This window comes from Erpetoichthys calabaricus, chromosome 2 (assembly GCF_900747795.2).
Source record: "Erpetoichthys calabaricus chromosome 2, fErpCal1.3, whole genome shotgun sequence".
Taxonomy (NCBI): Eukaryota; Metazoa; Chordata; class Cladistia; order Polypteriformes; family Polypteridae; genus Erpetoichthys; species Erpetoichthys calabaricus.
Genome location: NC_041395.2, coordinates 207,320,617 through 207,347,226, shown reverse-complemented (window position 1 = coordinate 207,347,226; position 26,610 = coordinate 207,320,617). Strand labels below are relative to the sequence as shown.

At 40.6% G+C, this 26,610-nt stretch overlaps 1 protein-coding gene across 1 annotated transcript; it reads left to right on the top strand.

Annotated features, from left to right (window-relative positions):
* Positions 1-1,129: 1,129 nt before the first annotated feature.
* LOC114645524 (uncharacterized) lies at positions 1,130-26,216 on the top strand. Its single transcript, XM_051922263.1, has 6 exons — positions 1,130-1,513; positions 5,280-5,429; positions 13,137-13,256; positions 17,532-17,642; positions 24,029-24,149; positions 25,964-26,216. Exons 1-6 carry the CDS (start codon positions 1,412-1,414, stop codon positions 26,014-26,016), a joined length of 657 nt encoding a protein of 218 aa, XP_051778223.1. The 5' UTR covers positions 1,130-1,411; the 3' UTR covers positions 26,017-26,216.
* The last annotated feature ends 394 nt before the right edge of the window (positions 26,217-26,610 follow it).

The window sequence follows — 26,610 nt, the reverse complement described above, 5'->3', positions numbered from 1 at the left end:
TGAAACTGTGCAGATTTTCTTTAGAATCTGGCAAGAATTTATCAATGTTATTCTATAATACATCTCTTGGGCTCCTGCCAATGTTTTTCTATAACTCCTCTTGATCTAATCAATATGAGGAAGTATAATACAATGGGATTCTGTACTATTTCAGGGTGGGTTTCAAGTGTTGTTTAAGATTAATGAACCTTAAACCTTGCCGTGGATTGGTAGTATTTTTGATTGTACTGATTTTTATCTTTTTTATGTATGTTTAATTTTGATCTCATGACTTTTTTTATTATTATAAAATTATAAAATACTGATTTTTAATTACTAAAGAATAAAATACAACAAAAATTGTAAGTGGAAAACAGAGTGCCTAATAATTGTAAATCACTGATGCACTTTCACAGCCAACATATCCACAAATGATTAAACACAAACTCTGCTGTGACATCGGGATGCTGAATGCCATCTTGCACACAACACCCAAAAAGCACAACTTTTTTGTTTTCTTTCCTAAATAGCATTCCAGCTAGTGTAAGCCCTTTACCTGTGGAAAGGTGAGAAATAATTTGGATTAGAAAAAAACGTGAACGTCCACAGACAGGGAGATTTTAAAATATCAGACTTCCTGAAGCCTGATTTGCACTCACGGCAGATACCATACTGTCCTCATAAGGCCTTCACTGCTTTCGTTTTATAAGGGGAACAATGATGAGGTGGGGATCAGCTCCCAGAATCCAATTGTACTGAAAGAGTAGCAGAGCTCCAGTGAAGCAAAACACAGTCGCTCTCTCATCATGGAAAGTCCAGCCCTTCTACCACACATTTCATGAGCCCCAGATGTGAGTAGCTGAATTACAGCATTGTCTCCTAGCAAAAAAAAAGAGGTTCTGCTCGGCATGTTATCAGATCTTACCTGATACTCTTGCGGTCACAAACCCATATAGCTCAAATTCAATCCACTACTGCTCAATAGGAGTCAGTTTCTGAAAAGAGATGCTGTGAGTGCTGTGTGGAGGAAGGCAGTGAGAGAGCAGTTGTGATTCATTAACACTAGCTCTTGGCAGCTTTGCTCAGGAAGGCCTGAGAAATGCTTGGCATTTCACCGATCTCCATGACGGACACTGAGATCATTCTCACCTTATCCTCAGAGGCAGAGTAAGCTTTCAACAGGTTATGCTTACTTCTGTTGTCTCACAATGACCCAAGTGTTACAAGAAACGGCAGGTAAGAAGATCACTTCTGAAGATCATCATTGTCAGTGAAGAAGGTGCACTCAGGGGTCAGTATACTAGAAAATGATAAGTTCCCCAGACAGAGCCTGAATTCAGATGATACATGGGTCTAAAATACAGTATAGGAGACGAGAGGTGGTGCCTATCAGGCAAATATAAGGTCTCTTCAGAGCCACACCAACTTTAGAATGAATACTGGAGCCCACCTTCTCAGCAGTAGCAGAATGGCAACAGATGAAAAGTCTCCTGAACCATGGCCTGGGGGCCTTCATGTCCAAAGCCCCCCCTATGTAAGATTTTTTTTTGCATGCACTTATTCTGCTTTTTCTGTGATGTGTGTTGTGATACTAGCTTTCGTGTTGTTGATTTTACAACCACTTGGCTACAGTTATCCAGCATTTGGTTTAGAGTGAAAATGTGTAAAGTGGACTGTGGGAGTCAATGCATCCATCGCTCTGCTCCTGTATAAGTACAGCTAATAATCCATCCATCTATTTTTTTGAACTCACATTTTCTCCTTACAGGATTACACGGTGCTGTAACATAGTATCCCATTAGCCTCATGCATGAGACACCAGATTCATAGCAGGCCACACATAAATTACGGCAGTTTAGTGTCACTAATTAATTTAAAAGGTGTCTCCATGGGGTATTTAAAGAAACCAGAGTACCTGAAGGAAAATCAAGTGGAGATGCAGAAACCACATGCAGACGCAACACAGATAAGGAGCATCAACAACTCGCCCTTGTGATACAGTTGGGCCTTAAAATATTTACAACACTGCTTTTATGCATCTCACCACTGGTTCATGGTTGTCAGTTTGTGTTTGTCGATAGATGCAAGATGGCAAAGAAAACACTGAAGAGAAGCTTAAAGGTCAATGATAACACCAAAGCATGAGACCACACAACTGTTTTTACTCTTGATTTTATTTAAGCTGCTAATTTTCTTGATCTCAAGGTGGAAGCAGTAGAAAAAGCTCCATTCTGTACCTCCACTTGACAGAATGCCTTCCCAATTGTTGAAGCCAAATGTGTCAAGGGGTCAGAGGAAGGGATACAGTGATATTTTTACATTTAGTTTTGTTTTTTATTAAGAGAATGAAGATGCTTGGGATCTTTACAAATTCATATGTCAACACTTTATGTTCTGTTTTTTGATATAAAAATGATACTTCTTGTTCAAGTATGGTATTATATGGAATTCAATTTATGTAAGGTTTATGAAACCCTTTTAAGATATATATATATACAGTACATTATGCTACATTTAAACAAAGTTTACTAGGTGAACGTGTAAGAGTCACACTAATACAGGAGGATCTGTAGAGTGGTGTGGATTTCTTCACTCATCTCCTATTTTGCTGATGCTGGTGTTAAGTCTTTTTTATCTTCCCAGTTTGTTATTGATACATCTTCATCAGAAAACCACATTAGAAGTGGCTCAAATTATCAAAATCGTTTTAACCCATCTTCTGATGTTTTGCTTCACACAAATATACCTGCCAAAGAAGAAGTCTTTTGACATTATTCCTAAGAGGTGATAAGTGCAGTACAAAAGTTGTAACAGAGTGGTTCAGGATCTTCCAGAGGTCAAAATGTGACAAATAAGTCTATAAAAAAAAAAAAAAAATTAAGTGCAACAATTTGCAGACGGATCAGCCAGCGGAACACATAAATAACTTTGTACCCAACCAATGTAAGTTAATGGAGGGTCCAGCAGAAGCCGAGAGTCGGGAGTGGTTCCATCCTCCATACGCCACTTGGCAGTGGTCCTTGTATGGGAACCCAATCGGGACACCCGCTGGTCTTCTTGGGAGATGGAGTCTGGAGCTGCAGCCCTTTTGGGGTCCCTGGGGATCGAGAGAGGGAGCTGTTTGTGACCTTCCTACTTTCCTTATGGCCCAGACGTACTACCCAGAAGATGTGGCGTGGCACTGGAAGGATTCCTGGGTCCGGCATAAATGGGGGCTCCCTAGTCAGAGTCAGGAGGCAGCGGGGAACATTCAGTTGGTGGAGAGAAGGAGGAAGAATTGTGAGGTTTGTGTGATTTATTGTATATTTGTGTGTTATTAGTGGAGAGAGGATTGGGAAGAAGTGCCTAGAGAGAATAAAAAGCCATTATTTTATCTTAATAACGTGTGGAGCTTTACCGTGTCTGCGGTTTGGGGCTCTCAGGTGCCCCCTTGTGGTCACAAAGACCACCCAACTTTCATAACAAAATTGCAAAGACATTCACTGCTACACTGAAGGAAACAAACCTGCTGAGCTAACATGATGACCTCCTCACACAAGTCTTGTATTGTGTTTCATAAGAGAGACATCACTTGATTGCTTTATATTTCCTGTTAAGCCAGAATTTAGTTGGTCTAAGTTTGACTGAATATCATATCAGCAAGCAAGAAGTGTTCGGAAACTGTTAACGTGAATAGAGTCGTGAGCTTGACTTGTGATGAAGACTCCATTAGGTAAACAGAGGCACTACTAGTAATGGTAACCTCCTGAGGCACAGTTATTTATTATGCTGCATGATTGTTATTGTTCAAATTAATTTGAAATGGGGACATATCTATTTCTTTTTTATTGCCATTACTTTGATTTAACAATTTGTGTTTGTTAAGACATAGTGTACTATTTTATGATTCTACATTTTTGTATACTAGGAGGACTACCAAGAAATATTTTTTCATTGTACTATAAGGTATAATGACTGTAAATTGAACATTGAAGGATTCCTTGGAATGCTTCAGTCCTGCCGATGACGCTAAACACCAGTGCAGCACTAGACAAGGATTGCTGGGAGTGAATCACTGATCTTTGCCAAAAGACCAATTTCAGCATGTTCACTGTTTTTTAAGTTCTTGGTGTTAGTTAAGCAACTTACAACAAATTAAATATTACTGTGTCTTTGCATTTAATTAATCTATTTGTAAAATTCCCACAACACAGTGTGTTCCAAGTTATATAAAAGAGGGATTGACAGTAAGGTTATGTATTGGAGTCCCTGGTAGCACATATAGTACAATTATCAATTGTGTGTGTAAAATTGTATACCAGTTCTGAATATTGATGTTTAGGTGACTCCTCACTAACTATTTTGTTTTTAAACAAAAATGGAACATATTTGCCTGGGCTTCTTTGGCTCCCATGAATTAGCAGCATTAGTATAACTTAGACCAGCTATGTTATATGGGTTGGAGACGGTGGCACTGACCAGAAAGCAGGAGACAGAGCTGGAGGTGGCAGAGTTAAAGATGCTAAGATTTGCAATGGGTGTGACGAGGATGGACAGGATTAGAAATGAGTGCATTAGAGGGTCAGCTCAAGTTGGATGGTTGGAAGACAAAGTCAGAGAGGCGAGATTGTGTTGGTTTGGACATGTGCAGAGGAGCGAAGCTGGGTATATGGGGAGAAGGATGCTAAGGATGGAGCTGGAAGGGAAGAGGAAAAGAGGAAGGCCCAAGAGAAGGTTTATGGATGTGGTGAGAGAGGACATGCAGGTGATGGGTGTAACAGAACAAGATGCAGAGGATAGAAAGATATGGAAGTAGATGATCCGCTATGGCAACCCCTAACGGGAGCAGCCAAAAGAAGAAGAAGTATAACTTTGGTGAGACATGTGCATTTTCCTCCTTTTGGTTGTGTGCTAGGATTTTGTGTGTAAGTTTATCTCTAATTGAAAGAGAGACCAGCCTTAATTGGCTTGTAGTCAGACCTGTTACAGTTTTGAAAACAAGTATCCAGAGGAAAGTTTAAGATGTGCAGATGGTCCATATCCATCTATATATTCATTTGTCTTAAACATAACTAGCACAGAGGTAATAGTGACCCAGAGTGAGGGACTTTCCAAAAGTAAGATCCGTGTCCAAGTAACTGCATATACAAACAAAGAAACTGTAACTAAACTGAATTTCTCTGGAGACATGAAGCTGCCACGGAGATAATACCAGAGTGCTAATATTTAACAAAAGAGGGAGCTTAAAAAAATCTACTGTCCCACTGTTAGGCAAAAGTAAAAGTACAGTTTGTGAAAATCTTGTCTTTTGTCCATTCCAGCCCACTCACTTCTCTCCTCTGGATGCCTCTCCCAAAACCCAAAGCAGCCACAGGCTCCTGATCCTGGTTGGAGGTGCGGTCTTAGCTCTGCTGGTTGCAGTACTGGGAGTACTGGTTGCTGCCTACCTTGGAGGAACAGCATGCTGGAATGTGAGTAGCAGACTTTTTCATTTGGATAGCAGAGGCAAACATAAATGACAGGTAGGATGCTCTTCTCATGGTGTCCTGAATGGAACATTAAAAAATATTGCAAAGTCACCATCATGTGTGTCATGTAACATTTTGTCTGGATAAAAATCTCAAAACATCAGGACACTGTCTAACAATTCCTTTTTCTCTATCAGGCTACACTACTGCTACTGTCTTGCATATGAAAATGTAATGCAAACAGAAGACTCTGTTGTCTTCTCTAAATACATATGTTGCACTTCAACACTAAAGAAGAATACCAGAAGCAAAAACTCAGAGGGCACCAACAAACCCCACATGAAACTATGGAGCCTTCTGATGGATGTGAAACCTGCTGTCATCAATGACAACCCTTACCTGAATTGTATTTCAGACGGCAACATAGGAAATCCACCCTCAACAGATCTCCACAAGACGCAGATTTAATTTTATAAACTAAAATAAATATTTTGTGCTTTTTAGGATACTGTATACAAAATAGCAAGAAACTGATGAGTCCCCACGCATAATGTCACCACTGCACTGTTTGCACAGAGCAATAGCAGTTTGGAAAGAGAATGAAATCAGATGATGTATGGCCATATCAATTAATGTCATAATCAACACGACAAAATGTAGTATAAAAAAGTTCAAGACGTGTAACCAGAGTCACAGTCAAAAGACTGTCAAAACCGCAGTTTAAGGTTAGGGAAACCATAACCAAAAAGCTAAGAACTAAATATCAGAAATACTGACGTCTTCTTTTGCATCCAATCTTGGACAACCAGGAAGTGCTCCATTTATCAGATTGTTGTGGTAATGTGCTGTGCATCACACACTCCTGGTCATCCAACCTAGTAATGGCATAGCAACTGTTGAAGAAAAATGGCAGTGCGCTCAAAAACAAAACAAGATGGTGCTGCAGGTAAGTGTATTTCGATTATAAGTGTTGTGGAAGACGCCCAGAACACTGACAGATGCAGAGGTCCCAAAAAAACACAAGCTTTTACTTTGTTTCTTCTCTACACAGTGCTTTGCACCTCGCACACAGTGCACAACCCACCAGCACTATTGCTCAGTCTTTTCTTTCCTTCTTCTCTGCCGCCCTCACTCCTCCACTCGCAAGCTCTGTCCTCTGCCTCCCGATTCAGGCTCATCTAGTGGAGTGAGGCAGACCCTTTAATAATGCCCCAGATGTGCTCCAGGTGCTCCGAGGCAATCTTCTGGCAGCACCTCCTGGTGTGACAGAAGTGCTGCAGTCCAAGGCTTTGTAATTCTCCGGGCGTCCCCTGGCGGTGGCCATGGGCCCCAACAGGGTTGAACTTCTATGCTCTGATCCCATGGCCCCGATACAGACCAGGGCGGCTGCCCTCTCGTGGCCTGGGGGAGGTATTGTCCCTGTCCCAGTCTTTCCACCTTCCAGGCATCCTGGCTGGGCAGGATCCCCAGCCGTCTGCCACAGTGTCAAAAACACCTGAATATTACCATTAGATTCCATACCGTCAGAAAAATTCGAGAACAATACTAAGAAATTTAGAGGTCAAGGAACAGTAGGGAAAAAAATAACATCTTAAGCCAGATCAAGAAAGAGTCCCACGCCAAAAGTGTGGCCTCTGGATGAGCCCATCAGGCTAGCTCGATCCATCTTTCAAATTTATTAAATTAAACAGGCAACAATACTTGAAATCTACATAACGTAGACAAAAAAGAGGTCCATCATGATATAAAGAAGAAAATATCTATGTGGTGCCCAAAAAATTGTTAGCAAGTAATTGGCATAACAAGCCATTGCTAGACAACCAAAGACAACATTGATGATTAAATTGATGATTAAATCATCAGTGAAAGAGGACAAGGAAAAGGAAAAGGAAATACTGCTGGTGCAATCAATGAAGAAAATCGTGTCAGTTGAACATGGAAGTTTGGTGAGCTCAATGGAAAAGGTTTCTTTTCTTTGTTCTCCTTTCCCATCTAATCACATTAGAGGCAACCATGAGCCTATTAATAAAGGTGCGCAGAGCAACCTGACTGCCCTAGTTGCAGGCAGATAATAACGATATACATAATAACATTGGGGTCTCAAAATGTTTTTATTATCATGTTAATCTCATTGCAGTTTTCCCCCAAATTGCAACAAATTGACCACAGATAACATAGTTTTAATTTTATTAGGTCTTCTGAAAAAACATTTATCAAAATAGTTTTTGATTTGAACAGAGAGGCAGGCAGATATGAAATTAATGTTTTTTTTTATGCCTGGGGGATGAATTTTGCATTACACCAATGTTTCAGATCTAACTAATCAGTTTAATCATGATTTAATAGAGAAGTGGGTAGATGGATTCAAGCAGCCAGTGGATCATTTGTAGACTTGCTGGCAATTGTAAAGAAGAGGAAGCTCTGGGCACATTGCTAGATCATTCAGTCTTACAACAACCATCTTAGAGAATACACTGTGCCAAGAGGAAGGAAAAGAAAAGGCAGAATACAATATGAAAGAGTCGACTATGCTGTCTTTCAGAGCATTACAGGACTGACAGGAATGGTGGAAGACTGCCAAGACGTCCACAAGGCTCCAATGACCTAACAATTCAGGGACTGATGGTGACGAAGAATCATGATTTAGGATAAAGATGCACTGATCCAAGGTGAACTTGTCAGTGTTTTATTTTCAGGATGGAAACCAGAGAAGGAGCTGTATTTTAAAACCTAGTGCATATGGTACAGAATCAACAGACTTATTGTGGATGTGTGCCAAGGTTGGTATTTTGGGTACCATTAATTTAGCAGGGGTGAAATCTGCAAAACAATGGATTAAATCTACAGAAATAGCATACGATTCAAAGCAGAAAGCACTGACTAAAAATATCTGTGAACAAGTCAACAGTACAGCTGTGAATATTTTAGAGCTGCCAAAGTAGCTCTTTTGACTGACATAACTGCAGTTTTCAACAACTGCTAGAATCTTTTATGCAATATGTTAGAAAGTCTTAAAAAACTGCATGTTAATATGTTGGACTGAATGTGGACTATGTAGTTTATTCTTGTGTGACGTACTCCAAAGTAAAGTGTGAGATTGCTTCCTTAATAAAATCAAATTTTTCACCTCTCAAACTCCTAAAACTGAGAATTTTATTTGATAATGTCCCAAACACATAAGAAAAGTAACAATGTGACTATTTACATGCAATCATGGGTTTGGATGATCCATAAAAAATGTTTGTTGACTCTCATAGAGTTTAGTGAAATACACATTGAGATTACAGTTAACAGCTTATGCTTGGTGCTCTACATGATTGGCAGTTCTTGAGACACCCTTAGTTGCCTGTCTTGTTTGGCCAAAAAGCAGTTGTGTTGTCTATACTGAGTGCCCCCCATGATGATATTGCATGCATAAAGTGTGCAGTATTGTTGTAGAGTGGATAATTCATTATCTTAGGGCTGAAAGTTACAGTCTTCCTTGTTTATTAACCCTCATTGTTGCACACATGAACTGCAAATGACCTGTAAAAGGACTCTGGGAAATTCCGCAGAGCTGTCTTAATCACAACATAGAACAGTGCTGTGAAACCCAGTGAAGAGCAATTCTGTGTGACACTATTTTAATTCAATGTATTTTGTATATTTTCCATTTAATGTTAGGCACATTTTGTTTTATTGTTATCTTGTACATTTCACATTTTAATCTTAGATTACACTAACCAGATGACTTATGATGCAAATGTTAGATGGTAGTATGGGGAAATGGAGACTGTAGATTTGACAAGATAAAGTGTTTTACAAATACTTTCATGGTCTAAGGTTTTAGGCAGACCTACACATTAGCAGAGTAGCAAGCCAGCTATCTGGTCTGGAACCCCACATGGCCATTTGACATGAGTGTTCGACAGAGAGACTCCATTCCATCAGAGAGACTGCTGTCTATGCATCTCCCCAATTACTGAATCTAAAAACCGTCAAGAGAACACTTCTCTTCTCACAGTGATATTCCCTTTGGTATTAATCTTTAGTTTTCAGATCTTTACGGTAGGTATTATTCAGTAAGATTTCTGATTTTGAGGTGAGGGTGTATTTTTATTAGGGTTTACATCCAAACGTTATTACTATTTACTGTCATTCTTTTAGTTCTTTTACTATTATTCTGTTTTACTAAATACTACTTTGGTTTTAAATGTGTATACTTTGTGTATCTTTAGTGATTCAGGCAATAAACTGTAAGTGCCCGTGGGTGTGTGTTCACCTTGCAAGGGGCTGGTGCCCATTCCAGGTTTTATTTCTGCCTCACATCCAATGATTGCCAGGATCCAGCTGCCCCACAAACCTGCCCCGGATAAGCAGGTTAGGAAAAGGGATGGATTAAGTAAATGCAGGAAATAGAGGGCACCTGGTGCGGGAAAACTGCCAGATTTCTCATAGGAGATGCCCCCTGTATAGGAGAGCATTTTGGGAGAAATGCATAAGTGGTCTCAACTAAAATGTATCAGCCTCCACGTGTCTGGGTTATTCCCGAAGCCTTTTACACTATAGGTCAAATCTGGGGACATCTGTGTTCACTCTGAAGCTAGAAGTCCCCATGTGGAGGACTGAGGAGTGATATGCTGTGCATGCAGAACTCATAATCAGTGCTTAAAAGGAGAGGGTCAGTGTGTGTGTTTTTCTATGCACATGTTAAGTTTAAGGTGTGAGAATAGGCTGAGCCCCCAAAAACCCCACGATAATACAAGTACTCATTGATCAAACTTCCTTGATGAATCCACAAAACGCATTACAAGAATTTTGAGAACAATTGGCCATTCAGACAAAGCTGGTTCACTTAAATTTCTACAAAAATAACATGAAGTTAAGTTTTGAGTGTCAACAAACTCCTACTTTCCTCCACACTGCAGTACTTGGTAACCTACTGTTTGTTGTGTCAACAAATGCCTCTTCTAAATCTGAGGACTATTTGTTTCATTCTCTCAAATGATAGAAAAGAGTAGTTGAGTTCAGACAGGTCATTTCCCAGTTGGCAGTTTCCAGTGAATCCAGACTTCTTGGTTGCCTATTCAGTTAACATAGCACAACACATGAAACAGTGACGTATCTTGTAAATACTTAATGACAACACAGCACATTTCACGGGAACTAAATTAACACTAGCTCCTGTTTCGGTTTAGGGATCAAAGCAAACTAAATGTACATATTTGGTCTACAGCCTACTTTCGGCAAAGTTGTTGTGAATCTTGATTTTGAAACCTGTAGATTTTTTTTCACCCTTTTTTAATTATTGGATTTTTCAGTCATTGTTCTGGAGATGGCAATTTCTGTTCTTTTCTTTGTATGCTCACTGCCATTTTGTGCTTGTCTTTGCACAGCTGTGGCCCTATTGTTTACAGTTGCTATGTGCGTTGCCGGTCATGTGGTGTATTCTAACTTTAGCCTGCCTATATAAGATGGCTGCACTGCAAGTTTAGTACCCTAGCTTTAGGATAAATGTATCAAAGTTGTTATTCTAGTCAAAAGATTTCCCTGTTAGAGACTTTAGATTCTAGTGTTTGTTTTGATTCAGAGTTTTGCTTCTTGACCTTTGATTTTCTTTTATTAAGTTACTAGTTTTGGTCTCCTGTTATTTGCCTTGTTTGCTTTAGAACAAGTCCATATCTTCCCACACAATCTGTTTATTTCGTCATTTGGTTTTCTTTTTCTTTTTGTAATATGAGCGCTATATAGCGCCCGACCCGGCACAGACTGAGGCAGAGGCACGTGTAACACAAACAGTTTCTTTTATTTTTCTTCAGCCGTGGGGCATGCCTTCCCCGTGTCCCACAGGCCCAACACAGTCCTACAAGCACTTAAATAACACACAAACCACACTTCTTCTCTCCACCTCAGCACCACCACTCCTCCCAGGCAACCTCGTCCTCTTCCTCCCGATTCTGGAGTGGTGGATTCAGTGGTGGTGGCTGGCCTTTTTTATACCCTACCCGGAAGTATTCCAGGTGCTTGATCACCTGGGTCTAATTGCATTTCCGGGTGGGGCTGAGGAATTGACCAGCCGGGCTGCCAAGACCATGCAGCTCCCCCTGGCGGCCATCCAAGCCCCCAACCAGGCTGTGGAGGACTCCATGTCCCATGGAGCCATGTGCCAGGCTGGGGAATCATCATCCGCCAGGGAGGCTGCCACCAAGCGTCCCGGGGGAGGTATTGAGCTGCCCGTGGTGGCTCCCCCGGAACAGATGCAGCAGAGGCGTCCCTGCCAGGCATGGAACCCGGCTGTCCTTTACATTTTCCACCTCTGAGGACACTTTTGCTTGAAGGTGTTCCACAACTTAGAGTAATCAATGTCTCTGTCTCAATTTTTAGCCACAAGCTGAAACTCCTATTATTACAGGAGCAATTGAAAGCTGTTGCATTATTCTTGTACAACCTTCTGGTAGAATGACATTTACAGGGGAGATTTGATATAGGCTTGGATTGCCTGTTGAGTGGGCATCCTGTTCTATCTATTTGTGGCTAGCCATGTCTTAATGTAATCTGAATTTAGAGCATAAAATATCATTTACAAATGATGTGATGAGTTGATTATTTTATTTGCGGCACTTTCTTAACTTAGTAGAACTGTGCCAGGGTTACTGCAGTTAACACTAGTCAAACATTCATACTTTGAACCCAAGGACTTCATAAGAAATAAACTAACATCCTTTCATTTTTTACACTAGCTGTTGGGGACCCCTTCATAAGGCAATTTATACTTAAGGAACATTAAGTTTGCCCGCATATTAGTGAAACAGGACAGTGAGGAGGGCCCTGCCCAGCTCTCTACCCCTGACGTCAGTCTTCCCCCTCCCCTCGGCCGGCAGCCCCTGTCTCGGATTAGCGCGAATATATCACTCCTGTGCGAACTATGATTCTTAGCGCAATGAGAGAAGTTGCAAAATCAACCGGAATGTTCAAGCAAATTATAGAAAAAAAAGATCTAAATCCGTTAATTAGTTATCTCGTTCGCTAACTAAGTGGAGTTAAGGTTACGCCCCGAGGCAGACGCGTGAGTGAGGAGGGCCCCACCCCCCTCCCCGCAGCCCGATGAGTCTCTCTCAGATTTGCGCTAATAATTCGGTACCGCAAGCGAACTATTATACTTAGCACAATGAGAAAGTCGCAAAATCAAGTGGAATGTTCAAGCAAATTATCGAAAAAAAAAAGATCTAAATCCGTTAAGTATTTCTCTCGTGAAACGCGGACAGACATACAAAGGGGTTTAAAAAACTATAAGAAATTTTGCGCCTGGACCATGAAATTTTTAAAACCATTTTTTAGCGAACACCTATGGTCCAAGGGTAATCTACATTGCAAATTTCAAGTCCCAAGTCCTCATGGATCGGGAGATTTTGTGATGAATGAGTCAGTGATATTTGGCTTTTATATATACATATACAGTATATATATATTTTTTTTTTACATAGTTTTCTAACAATTGAAGCACAGGTAAGTTTGTGAGTTAATAACAGACTACATGAGTATTCACTACTTTAAATGTGATGCCCATTATTTTATTATGTTACTAGCTTACACCCAATCACATTAGAGGAGTCAAATTAAATAAAAAATCAAGACATTTGGAAATTGTGTAAATATGAATTTCTTGCAATAGCCATGCTTTTTTGTTCATGTTTAAGAGGTGCAAGTGAAAACAACTAATTGTTATTTCAGAGGGGCTCCAGTGACAGTTTGCCTTCTCAGCTCACAGTGCAAAATGAAGCTTCATTGCTATTGGCCCTTACCAGAGAAGACCACTCTCCTGGCCCTGGAATCACATGTGACCTCCGAAATGTAAGTCACCTATCCTTTATGAACAGAGACTTGAAAAACAAAACAGGCCATTTGGTTAGGTAATATCTAAGCTGTCCCAATATACTGTTCGGATACATTTTAAATAAGTGTTCAGGGTTTTCACTCAGTTGCATGAGTTGGTTGTTTGTTCCAGATCCTCATGACTGTTTTTGTGAAGAAGTGCTACCTTGCCTTTGTCTTGAATGCACTTTGCACCAGTGCCCTTAAGTACACGATTCACAATTTAATCGAAAGAATTTTGCTAGATGACATTTACTTGCGTTCAAGAATTTTCAAGATCTGGAAGAGGTTCTCATGCAGCGGTTGTAAAATCTAGGCCCACAAAACTCAAAAGAGACTTCAGTTTCAAATACCAGGTCTTAAAACTCTAAGTAGACTTCAGAATATGAAGTAGGTTTGACCCAGTGACCTAAGCAGGTCTGGACCCCCAACCCCAAAAGGTCAGGATTGTAAATCTCAAAAAAGGAGTGGGGAACCATGAAACCCCTGGTGCAAAGAACAAAGCATAGTTTCTAATAATAATTATAAAGCTTATTGAAAAGGAAATTTAAAATGCAAACAAGAAATCTAGGCAACCAAAAATTAATAAATTCCAAAAATGAGAGAATCAAAATGAGAATTTACAAAATCCAAAATAAGTGGAATCCTGGAAATGGGAGACAAACACATCAAGCAGGAACTAATACATTTCAGACCATATATAAACTTCCTGACACGATTGGCTACAGCATCAGAGGGGTGCCGTCTCCTTTGGCTCAAGGAAAATTAGAATTAACATAGATAACAAAGCAAAATGATTAAAACACAATAAAACACCAGTGAACAAACCAAACAGAAAGAAAACAAAAGCATATTAAATAACCCAAAAACATTTTTAAATAATGACAAAATATACATAAAAAGAAATAAAAAAAAACTAAAGCCAGAACTAGAGCCCTGGTTACATCATGACAGTAGCCTGCTCAGCTTGAGACTAAAGAGGTTTAACTCCTTAAGACTGTCAGAGTTGGACATGCTGGGATGAATTTACAGCTGGCCTGTCACAAAAAATTTCATAGGTGACTGTTTCTTGTAGCAAAAATTGTTCCTTTAAATACTTATAACATTTAAAGTGTAGTATTGACCAAATAATACTAATAACTTGTTACTATTTTGAAAAAAACAAAAGGTCAATTTGGTGTCTTTTCAGAAGTAGGATAAATGGTGGAACAGCCCAGTGTGGCATCTTTAGGCTTCTCCAGATCAGTTTCTTGTCTTTCTCACAGGCGTCACTCTTTCTGGAAGCTGCCTCTGTTAAAGAAGATGGCAAAATTGTGTTTCCTCCACGTGAGGGGCAATGACATGGAGACTTAGGCTGTAAAAAATGGTCTGTTCATTATAAAAATATACCACACCATGGAGAATACAAAGGATAAAGAAATTAGAAGCTGCTGTTTGTCTGGAACCTCTTGCCTGTCTGGTGGAGTGGCTCTCCCACTTGTTTTACTAACTGACTGCTATACCCCACCTCCTCTCTCTTTCTGTCATAGTGTTTGCCTCTTCCTTCCTCCATTTAGCCAAATTCTCCTCCTAACTCTAGACCTGAGGTGGCTGTAAACCCCTGCTGTCAGGATCAACTCCATTCAAGCTCTGGAATCAATTCTAGAGTGCAAGGTGGCAACAGGGACACCAGGCTAGAATTTCCCTAATGGCCCTTTATGCCCCTGTATCCCTGAGCAGCTATCAACAGGTTGTACCCATCTGGCAGTTTGTCAATGGAGCAAAACAGTCTTTCTCTAGGATTATCTGCTGCCCTCACCCCTGTAGATAGATGGGATAGCAATACACCTTTGCTGATCCATTCTGATTTCACATTTGAATCAGCTACCTGACCCCAGCTATGCACTCTGTGATGCCACTTGAAGCATCAAGAGGTGTTGTGGCTTTTCCCTTCTCTACTTGTCCTCACTCTTTGTTCAAGCTGACCCAGCACCTTCTAGGTCACTTGCTTTGTGGAGTTCCCGCATTAGTAAAAGTATTATTGTCACGTCTACACCAGGGGTGGGCAAATTCAGTCCTGGAGGGCCGCACTGGTTGCAGGTTTTTGTTCCAACCCAGTTGCTTGATTAAAAACCAATCCTTGTCAATTAGTTAATTGCATGGCTTGCTAGTGCTTTAACTCTGCTATACGAGGTCATTCTCATATCCTAGATTTATTTTCCTTTCTAAGGATATCATCCAAATGATTTGAAGTCGAAAACAGATGAGTAATTCTCAGTGCTTCACTTTTTTCTCTTCACTTTCCTTCCAAGTATTTAATTAAATCAAATAGTGCGTGATAAATACACACAGGTGTAAATGGTAACAAGCTAAATGGAGAAATGCTGGTCTCTTTTGTTATTTGCTTGTTATTGCTAATTAGGAACAATTAAAAATCAAGAATACAGCTGTTTAAGACTAAAATAAGCAATAAGGGTTCAAAATCTTAACGAGCGAGACAACTAAAGTGAAGCTGAAGTGTTACTTGAGCAATAAGAGCTTCTTATTATGCAATTGGGTTGGAGCAAAAACCTGCAGCCACTGCGGCCCTCCAGGACTGAATCTGCCCACCCCTGGTCTACACAGTACTCTTCCCACCTATCTCCAGGGGGTGCCATTTAGCCCTGGTAAGCTCCCCTAAATATCATGTTAAGCCCCCACACCCATGCTGTCAGGTATATATTACTTGTTAAATTTTTGAGACATTATTACACCACGCCCCACCTAGTATTTCAGATGCCCATGTTACCTTTTCAGTCTGGAGCCAGTGCTGTTCCCACCCAGGCAGTCACTCCATCTTTCTTGCCACAGGTATCCACTTCCCATTTCACTTCTATGGCACCATGAGTGACAGGATTCGCCACCACCCCCTAGGGGCTTCTGCCTTTTTGCCCCGGTATGCCACTCTCACTCTCTTTCTGTCAGCGAGGGTCTCTCACTCTAGGTGGCAGTCTTGTCTCTGGCAACTTAAAGCCAACTGGGCACACCTTGGCACCCTCTGGTGTTGAACTTTCCCCTTTTATTTTTTCAAGGACCCATGTTATCACATTGAATTGATGGCACAGTTTGGTGACATGCCCATAAGGTGAATTGAAATGCTTTGCTGCCATCTCTAGATCTGAAACTATAAGCAGAATCTGCACTGTTAAACAAAGGTTTAAAAGTCATAAGGGATGTGCAAAACTTACCAAAATAAGATCAGAAAATGTAAAGGCTTTCTTATTATGGTACCAAGTGATCTCATTTGCTCACACCCAACCCCATCACTGCCAGACATGACCCTTTGTAACACATGCAGAGTCTTCCATTCTAGTGTTTCAGTTGAGCCCTCTCACCATTCCACATTTCATTATCAGAACTGAACATTCTTGGTCAACAGAGAAAGTAAAACTGTCCTTTCATGCCTATCGACTTGTACATTTTTACTTTGTTTTACTCTGCTGCAATGACACATAAAACAATCATAAAAACTATAACGTTAGGGTATAGTAATACAAGAAAAGTTATACTTTGGCTTTTGTGGACCAGTATAATCGGTGCCCAAAATGAGCACCTCAGTGGTGAGCTCTGCAGCCGCATAGCTGAAGCCTTTGAATTCAAATCCCCTGCCAGCTGTTGTACGTGTGGATATGGCATGCTCTCTCTGTGTCTGTGGAGGTGGATTGGGTAAATGGTTGGGAGTATGTGCTGATATCTTGTTGCCACACCCACCACTTGACGAATTGGAACCCAAGTGCAGCGGGTGACACCTCAGCACCACACTGAAATGATTGGGTAAATCACGGTTCAGAAAATAAATTGAAGAACTCAGCATCTGAAAATCTTATTAAGGCTGCTACTTCAAAATATCTAGAAAAGGAAAGGCTGGGGCATCCCTGAAAAAGGAAGCAAATGATCCTAGTGAACATTCTGAGTTATTGCTTATAATGGCCTAAGATGCTGTGATCACCTTTGGGTATTCTTAGTGAACATTGCTTGTTGTATAGGACCCCCATAATAGTGATGCTTTGCCCAAATTAGAAAAATACAACCAATCAAACAGCTACCTATGCAGTCACTGGGCTCAGGTTACACTGGAATTATCAGATTGCTCTTCCATTTTTTCAGAACAGTTATTGTGCATCATATTCTGCATATTTCCCATATTTCTTCCAGGCCTGATGTCATAACTTGTCTTTCCTTAATACTCAGAGGTCTATGGGCCCCCTCTTTCTCTCTCTTTCTGTGTCTTGGCAGCACTACATGTTGTATCACGGTCAACCAGAGGGCTGTGTTGCCAGAAGGATCAATCCCTCAGATCGGCCAGCCCCCTGCCAGGAGCTGGAATTCTTCTTTCTGGCTGTGCTGGTGAGTTTTTTTCTGTTTTATTCCAGAATAACAATTACTGCTTTTCATGGAGTGCCTGCAGATGGATGGGCAATGACCATCATAAGGCAGTCTGTACAAGTATCCTGTTAGTGGAGGACATCTCTGCTGAGGAGTTTGCTCAGGTCTATGCCCTTCTCGTTCAGATGACAGCATTGGGCCTCAAACGCTGGGCCTTTGGATTATAAAGCAATGTTCTCTGCCATTGCACCAAAGAAGTTAGATAGAACTTTATAGATCGACACATAGAAGTTTATTTGTCCTTGGGGGGAAAGTTAGCTTTTTACAGAAGGTCTTTAAATGAATAAATAGATAAATAAATAGTATAAATAATTATATATACACATACACTATGGTCTGAACACACCCAGAATGACTAAAAAGGAAGAAAAATATCTCTCTATTATAAAAGAAAATCTTGAGACGAGACTATTTCCAAGAGATTTTTTCAAGTCCCGCCCTCCTCTCAACCATTTACGGTTAACAGCCCACGCCCACAGTGCTCCCACTTCTCATTCGTGTGAATGCTTTTGTCAGACACAGTGCCTTTGCTCTCAACTCTTTTAAATTTTTACATTTTCCTCACTTTAAGTTCCCAATTAAAGAATACTTATTATGTCCAAATCTTATTGAAGAATTTCATCCCATAGGGTTACCAACAGACGAAATGAGTACACGGGCAATCCTGGAACCAAGAAACGATGAAGTTAAACAAATTAACGTGAAAATTGTCGATCGGTTACACAGCAAATTGGTTAAATGCATAACAATAGACTATGCTGAAACAGTTGGTGGTGATCGGCTGAAACAGTTGGTGGTGATCGGCTGAAACAGTTGGTGATGATCGTGCGGAAGATGAAAACATCAACTTACAATATCCCATAGAATATCTACAACCGTTAACAGCATTTGGTTTTCCACTGACCAAATTACTGTTGAAAGAAGGATGTATCGTAATGTTATTGTGTAATTTATGTCTGAGTGATTGGCTATGCAATAGGACAAGATTAGTTGTATTCAAAATTGGTCAAACAATTCTGACGTAAAATTTTAACAGGCGACAAGAAAGGTAATGTAGTACATCTAGTGTAGAAAACATTAGAACCCAAAGGAGATCTTAATATGCCATTCGTATTAAAACATTTACAGTTTCCCATTAGAATAGCTTTTGCTATAACAATTAACAAATCACTGGGACAACCATTCAAAAAAGTCTGCTTATTTAATAGAGAGACAGAAATGATATTCATTCACGGGCAGTAATATGTTATGTTGTCACTAAGTAAGTCCAAACAAGGAATCAAAATTCAAAGCGATATTGACGAAAAGTTAATTACAAATATTGTTTTTACTGAAGTTTTACAGTAAAAGTGTAAGTTTAAAAAGTGTTTGCGTGGTAATTTCAAAGCCAAACAGAACATGAAACATAATTTTCTTTCAATTTATTATGTTTTACTATATTTTACTATGGTTAATTGCTTGCTGTAATGTAAAATAGTTGGGTCTATTATAGATAGATAGATAGATAGATAGATAGATAGATAGATAGATAGATAGATAGATAGATAGATAGATAGATAGATAGATAGATACTTTATTAATCCCAAGGGGAAATTCACATACTCCAGCAGCAGCATACTGATACAAAAAACAATATTACAGTCTGTCACTGAAGCTGCTCCTCTGTCTAGAGATGACACTGTTTAGTGGATGCAGTGGATTCTCCATAATTGATAGGAGCCTGCTGAGCACCCGTCGCTCTGCCACAGATGTCAAACTGTCTAGCTCCATGCCTACAATATAGCCTGCCTTCCTCACCAGTTTGTCCAGGCGTGAGGCGTCCTTCTTCTTAATGCTGCCTCCCCAGCACACCACCTTGTAGAAGAGGGCGCTCGCCACAACCGTCCGATAGAACATCTGCAGCATCTTATTGCAGATGTTGAAGGACGCCAGTCTTCTAAGGAAGTATAGCTGGCTCTGTCCTCTCTTGCACAGAAAATCAGTATTGGCAGTCCAGTCCAATTTATCATCCAGCTGCACTCCCAGATATTTATAGGTCTGCACCCTCTGCACACAGTCACCTCTGACGATCACGGGGTCCATGAGGGGTCTGAGCCTCCTAAAATCCACCACCAGCTCCTTGGTTTTGCTGGTGTTCAGGTGTAGGTGGTTTGAGTCGCACCATTTAACAAAGTCCTTGATGAGGTTCCTATACTCCTCCTGCCCACTCCTGATGCAGCCCACGATAGCAGTGTCGTCAGCGAACTTTTGCACGTGGCAGGACTCCGAGTTGTATTGAAAGTCCGATGTATATAGGCTGAACAGGACCGGAGAAAGTACAGTATTATAAAAGTAAGTATTATGCATATGTAACAATTCCCATGAAAATAAAAATCTAGTAAAAAGAAAGAAAATGTATGCCTTGACAGTCACAATCCCAGTGAGGCATTATGCAGACATATTAAAGGAGGGGGTATAAAGGAGCCCCAGTAACGTTTCTTGACACACTTCTGCTGAATAATTTGTTCGCTGAAAGTCCTCAGTGTTAATGTGTCAGAGAGGGGGTGTGCAGCATTGTTCATAAAGGCACTCAGTTTTGTTTTAATTCTATCCCTGACTACTACCTCCAGAGTGAATCCCATAACTGAGCTACATCCACTCTTTGAATAGTGACTAGACATAGAAGCTCTTTGGTGCAGCCAAACTCAATAATGAATTCCTTGGTTTTGCTAAAATTAAGTTGCAGACAATTCTCTTTGCACCAAGAAACAATGTTCCCCACCTGACTCCGATACTTTGTCTCACTACTCACTTCCATATCAGAGACACAGCCCTCTAGTTCAATTGAATAAGCTGCTGACTTGCTATATGACATGGAGTCCCAGGCTTATGGCCTGTTTGTCTGTGTGAGGACATGAAATGGAGAGAGTTGGGCCCCTGAGCAATATTTCGCTGGTGACAGATGATCTCCAGTTTTTCTCTCTGTAATCATGATAAGCCATTTCATGACCTATAGGAGTTACGTTTACAAAAATATTTTAGGCAGTTTTCCATTTTAAAATGTCTCCTCACGTCATGTCAATACATCGTTACACAAAAACCAAAATCCATTTACTTTTTAACTACTTTATTCCTACCTCCATCCATTTACTGAATTCACTCAATCAGTTATTTAGGGTGTGAAATTTGACTCCCAAGCCTAGCTAGACCTATATGGAGTTTGCGTGTCCCTCATATGTCTATGTATGTTGTCCCCCCACATTCAAGAACATGGGAAGATACATGGTAACCTTTTAAGGGCAAATTCTGCACATACATTACAAAGTTTTTCTTCATGCAGTGGACCATACATACCTGGAATAACCACACCAGAGAGTGTGGAAGAGTGTAGAATTTTAGGGATCTTGACTTCATCTTATTTTGTGGTGAATGGGACTGGCTTATTGGCTTGAGTAGCCTTCTCTTGTCGAACTTGTTCAACTGTTCTAATTCTAAAGGCATGTCTGCTAGTTTAACTGGCAGCTGTGACTCGGTTCTTATATATGTGAGTGTGTTCTGCAACGGGACCCTCCAGGGCTGGTTCTTATTGTATGTGTATTGAACAATTGCCTTCAGACCGCTCAGCTACTTACAAACTTTGTTATGTTCCAGTGTTATGTTAAAATCATTTAAATTATGTTTTTTCCCTTATCAAGCAAGACTCAACACCCCAGGATGACAAATCAAAAACAACATTTTAGAAAATTGTGCAGATTTATTAAAAATAAAAAAAACTGAAATATCATATTGACACAAGTATTCAGGCCCTTTACTCAGTACTTCGTTGAAGCCTCTTTCGGAATGATGGGACAAGCTTTGCTCACCTGGATTTGGGATTTTCTTCCATTTATTTTTTCTGCAGATCCTTTTAAGCTGTCAGGCTAGAAGGAGACAATCGATGGACAGCTATTTTCTGGTCTCTCCAGAGATGTTCGACTGGCTGAGTAACTCAAGGACATTTCAAGAGTTGTCCCAAAGCTGCTCCTATGTTGTTTTTGCTTTGTGTTTAGGGTCATTATCCTGCTAGAAGCAGAACCTTCTGAACACTGTCTGAGGTCCACAGCAACCTGGAGTAGGTTTTCATTAAGGATATCTTTGCACTTTGTTCCATTCAACTTTTGCTCACCTTTGACTAGTCTCCCAGTCCCTGCCGTTGAAAAACAAACCCACACAAGGATGCTACCACCCTCATGCTTCACCAATGGAATGGTATTCATGAGTTGTCTGGCCACTCTACCATAAAGGCCAGATTAGCGGAGTGTTGCAGTAGGGGTTGTCTTTCTGGAAGTCCATCTCCACAGAAGTTCTCTGGAGCTCAGCCACAGTGACCCTTGGGTTCTTGGTCACCTCTCTTACTAAGGCCTTTTCCCCCAATTACTCAGTTAGGCCAGCTCTAGGAAGAGTTGTGATTATTCTACTTATTCAATTTAAGAATTACAGAGACCAATTGCTCAATAACTGTTAATGGTGCAGAAGTTTGTTTGTATTCCTCCCTAGATCTGTGCCTCAACACAATCCTGTCTCTAAGCTTGGCAGGGAATTCCATCGACCTGATGGCTTTTTGCTGTGATACACATTGTCAGCTGTGGGACCTTCGGTAGACATGTCCAGTCAAGTGAATCTACCACAGTTGGACTCCAAACAAGACATAGAAACATCTCAACAATGACTAATAGAATAGGATGCACCCAAGTCAGATTTCAAGTGTGATAGCAAAAGGTCTGAAATGTGATATTTCAGTTTTTTATTTCTAATAAATTTGCAAAAATTCAAAAAATATTGTTTTCAGTTTGTCATTCTAGGGTATTGAGTGTAGCTTGATAATTTTAGCAGAAAGTTGCAATATAACAAAATGTGTAAAAAGTGAGGGGTTCTGAATACTTTCCAAAAACACTGTATATATGTAGTGGGGTGACACACTGGCTCGCTGATTCGGTGTCCAGGATTGAATCCTGTGCTTGGCCGTTGTCTGTGCCGAGTTCCCACTTTTTCAAGTCTGTGGAGGTTTTTCTGTGGATGCTCAGAAATTTTCCCCAACATTATCAACACTGCCAACACTAAATTGGCCCTCAGAGTATGCAAGTGCAGGTGCATGTGTACCCTGCTATGGAGTGGTCTCTACACCCTGTGTCTGAGAATACAATGTATGTTTTTACAATTCTTTAGTTCCACACATTTAATCATTATGTCATGTGCAGTGTATTAAAATCTGCTGTATTATGTAATACATTTCATTCAAGAACTTCTGCTTCCTGCTATTTCTTCTAAATGTAAAACTGGTCCAAACCAGTCTCTTAAATACAGTAATCAAAATCAACCCCCAGAGCCACCCGCGAAATAAGAAAATCCGCGAAGTAGAAACCATATGTTTATATGGTTATTTTTATATTGTCATGCTTGGGTCACAGATTTGCGCAGAAACACAGGAGATTGTAGAGAGACAGGAACGTTATTCAAACACTGCAAACAAACATTTGTCTCTTTTTCAAAAGTTTAAACTGTGCTCCATGACAAGACAGAGATGACAGTTCTGTCTCACAATTAAAAGAATGCAAACATATCTTCCTTTTCAAAGGAGTGCGCGTCAGGAGCAGTGAATGTCAGAGAGAAGAGCAAACAAATCAATAGGGCTGTTTGGCTTTTAAGTATGCGAAGCACTGCGGCACAAAGCTGTTGAAGGCGGCAGCTCACACCCCCTCCGTCAGGAGCAGGGAGAGAGAGAGAGAAAGAGACAGAGAGAGAGAGACAGAGAGAGAGAGACAGAGAAAAACAAACAGTGAAAAATCAATACGTGCCCTTTGAGCTTTTAAGTATGCAAAGCACCGTGCAGCATGTCGCTTCAGGAAGCAGCTGCACAGAAGGTAGCAACGTGAAGATAATCTTTCAGCATTTTTAGACGAGCGTCCGTAACGTCTAGGTGTGCGAACAGCCCCCCTGCTCACACCCCCTACGTCAGGATCAGAGAAAGTCAGCGCAAGAGAGAGAAGAAAAGTAAGTTGGGTAGCTTCTCAGCCATCTGCCAATAGCGTCCCTTGTATGAAATCAACTGGGCAAACCAACTGAGGAAGCATGTACCAGAAATTAAAAGACCCATTGTCCTCAGAAATCCGCGAACCAGCAAAAAATCCGCGATATATATTTAAATATGCTTACATATAAAATCCGCGATAGAGTGAAGCCGCCAAAGGCGAAGCACGATATAGCGAGGGATCACTGTATATAAAGCTGTGGTTACCTTGGTGACAAAACTGTATTAAATGACATGTAAATATGCCTTCACTAACTGAATGTCTTCTCTTTTTCTTTCTTCTCAACATCCTTGCAAACAGAAAAATGCAACATTAGGGGCAGGTGCTCCTGGGATGAGTGTGATTGATGCTGCCACTCTGGGAAGCTTGGCGCTGCTTCTGTGTCATCAGCAACCCGTCTTCTGGCTTCATCCTTCCACAGGTACCCATCTCAGGAGTCCATTTCTAATTTTAACAAAGATTTTTGATGATGTGTGTTGAGTCACTGTGTAGGTCGCTGTTATTAATGGATTGCACAGTTGGTAGCTACTGCCTGAAAGTCCGTGGCCCACTTGGCCTGACAACACACTGGGTACTCCTTCACCAACACCTATCTTTAGCCAGACATTTCAAATGTTGTAATTTTTTTTTTCACTGGACATCAGATACAATCTACTAACTTCAATATACAGTACTAGCTGAGTTGATAGCACATGCAACAATATTTTGAGTTGTTATTAGTGTGTTTGACACAAAAACTGGCAAATAGAAAAAAATACAATAGCCAATTCTGTACATATTTGAATGTCTTCCTTCCCCACATGTGATCACAGTCAACAGATCACTTGAACTGAGACTGTGCTCACTAAAGACGACTAGACCGTGTAGCCTCTGTTACAAATAAGTTGCAAATGTCTAACACTGCAGCCTGGAGACCTCACTACCTGAACGATACTGTAGCTGTCAACACTACCTCTGCTTAATATCCAACTCCCATGACCAGGTTGAATTCCAGTAGAAAACACAACTAGAGAAGAGAGGCCCAAAGTCCTTACCTTTAACATCCGAGTTCGGCCTCCGACACTCAGCTAGTATGATTTTCATGATGGCCCACCTGACCTTTGAGTCTAGGACCTAGGCTTGCCAGACCCATTCAGAGAACCATGTAGGCCTTAAAGGTCTAATGTCCAGGCCTGGTCATTGTCAGTATGGACTTTCTGTGTTTTCTCATGTACCCCAAATCCCTAAAACGTGTGCATTAGTTTGAATAACAACTCTAAACTAACCCAGAAATGTGTGTCAGAAGGACTGAGCACTGTGCCTGTCCTCTACAGCTATTGTCAAATTAAATATGGAGTAACTTGCAATAACATAAATGTTAAATTTTGACACTAAGGCTGGTCCACTTTCCTGTCATCTGCCTGATCCTGCTCTGGTAAGCTCTGTCCTATGATGACCTTAAACTTGGTTAACTGGGCCTGAAAATGTTTTGTTATGGTAGTTCACTTAGAAACCATTTTACTTTACTCACTAACACAAGAATTACCAAAGCCTATGAAAAACTCTTAAACCCAGCCCACCTTAAATCCCTTTGCACCTCTCTGTCAGCGTCTTTTGTCTTGTAAATGTGTCGATAAGCCAAAGCAGCAAGCAGCCTGCTATACCATACCACCGACCAGTTCTCCTAGCTCAAGCCCTCATTATCTGGGAGTGAAGTGCTGGAGTTTTAGAGGGGAAATAATAGATCGTTATTTGGAACACATGCATTTCATGTGTGTTCCATGTCTACAACAATCTGTGTAAACACATCGTTAAAACAGAAATGTTATTCATGCTCTAGTAATAAATGACAAAATGTAGACATGAACTATATAATGTGTGAACGTTGAAGTCCAAATATCAAATAAACACTTTCACAAAAGGTGCCAGTGCAATACGACAGCTTCATGTTGTGCAGCCGTAAGAACTGCTGACTTGTAATCAAAAGGCTGCGGGATCAATTCCTGGGTGCTGTGCAAATTTACCGTTTTGAGTAGTGAGCTGTTCTTATTGTTACTATTATACAATAAAAATATACATTTGATTTGTGTCTGTAACAGCCAGTGTAAATTTATAGTACTGTACTTGTAAAAGTTAGCGTTTTTTTTTTCACTTTTATTCTCTCACTGGGCCGAATTTACAAGTTTTTTCGTAGGCTTTGGTAATTCTAGTGTTAATGGTGTTCATTGTGTATTAATGTTTATTTTTCATTTGCAGCATCAAGAAGCTTTCACGATGCAACCATGCTTCCCAGTGCAGGTGAAGGGTGAGCTGCCATGTCCAGTGAGAGTCACATGTCTGCACCAGAAAGTGATGAAAGGCTTGTTTGTCCCTGTGGCAAACCTTCATAAGTCCAGACTTAGTTGCCAGAGTTGCTTCTTGATTAAACAGCAGTTGATCAAATGGCTGTCCTCTGCTTTTGACATTGTCACCTACAGTATTTATTTGTTAAATCAGTTCCACACTGCTTGAGGTGTACATTTGGTTTTGCATCTTTAAAGTGGGTTGGGTATGGTGGCATTACTGTCTCACCCAGAGTATCCTGGATTAGGTGAACTGGAGATTCTAAATTGGCACCATGCTGGTCTTGGGTGTGAATGGTCCATTGGTGGCTGGTTCCTGCCCTCCACCCCAAATCCAACTGAGCAGGTTTGCAAATGTTATCTTTGAAATCTCATTTTGTAACTGGAGGAGCTCTTACAAAATGTCACACACAAGACACCTTCAAACAATTGTTTTTCCTAGCCCTTTTATTCTACCTACCCTACATATAATTGAAACCTGGGAGTAACCTGGTAGCGTTGTGCTGATTTTGAAGTGAATTGGCTGAGCCTTGTGGTTTCTAATATGGCACAGCAGCTATT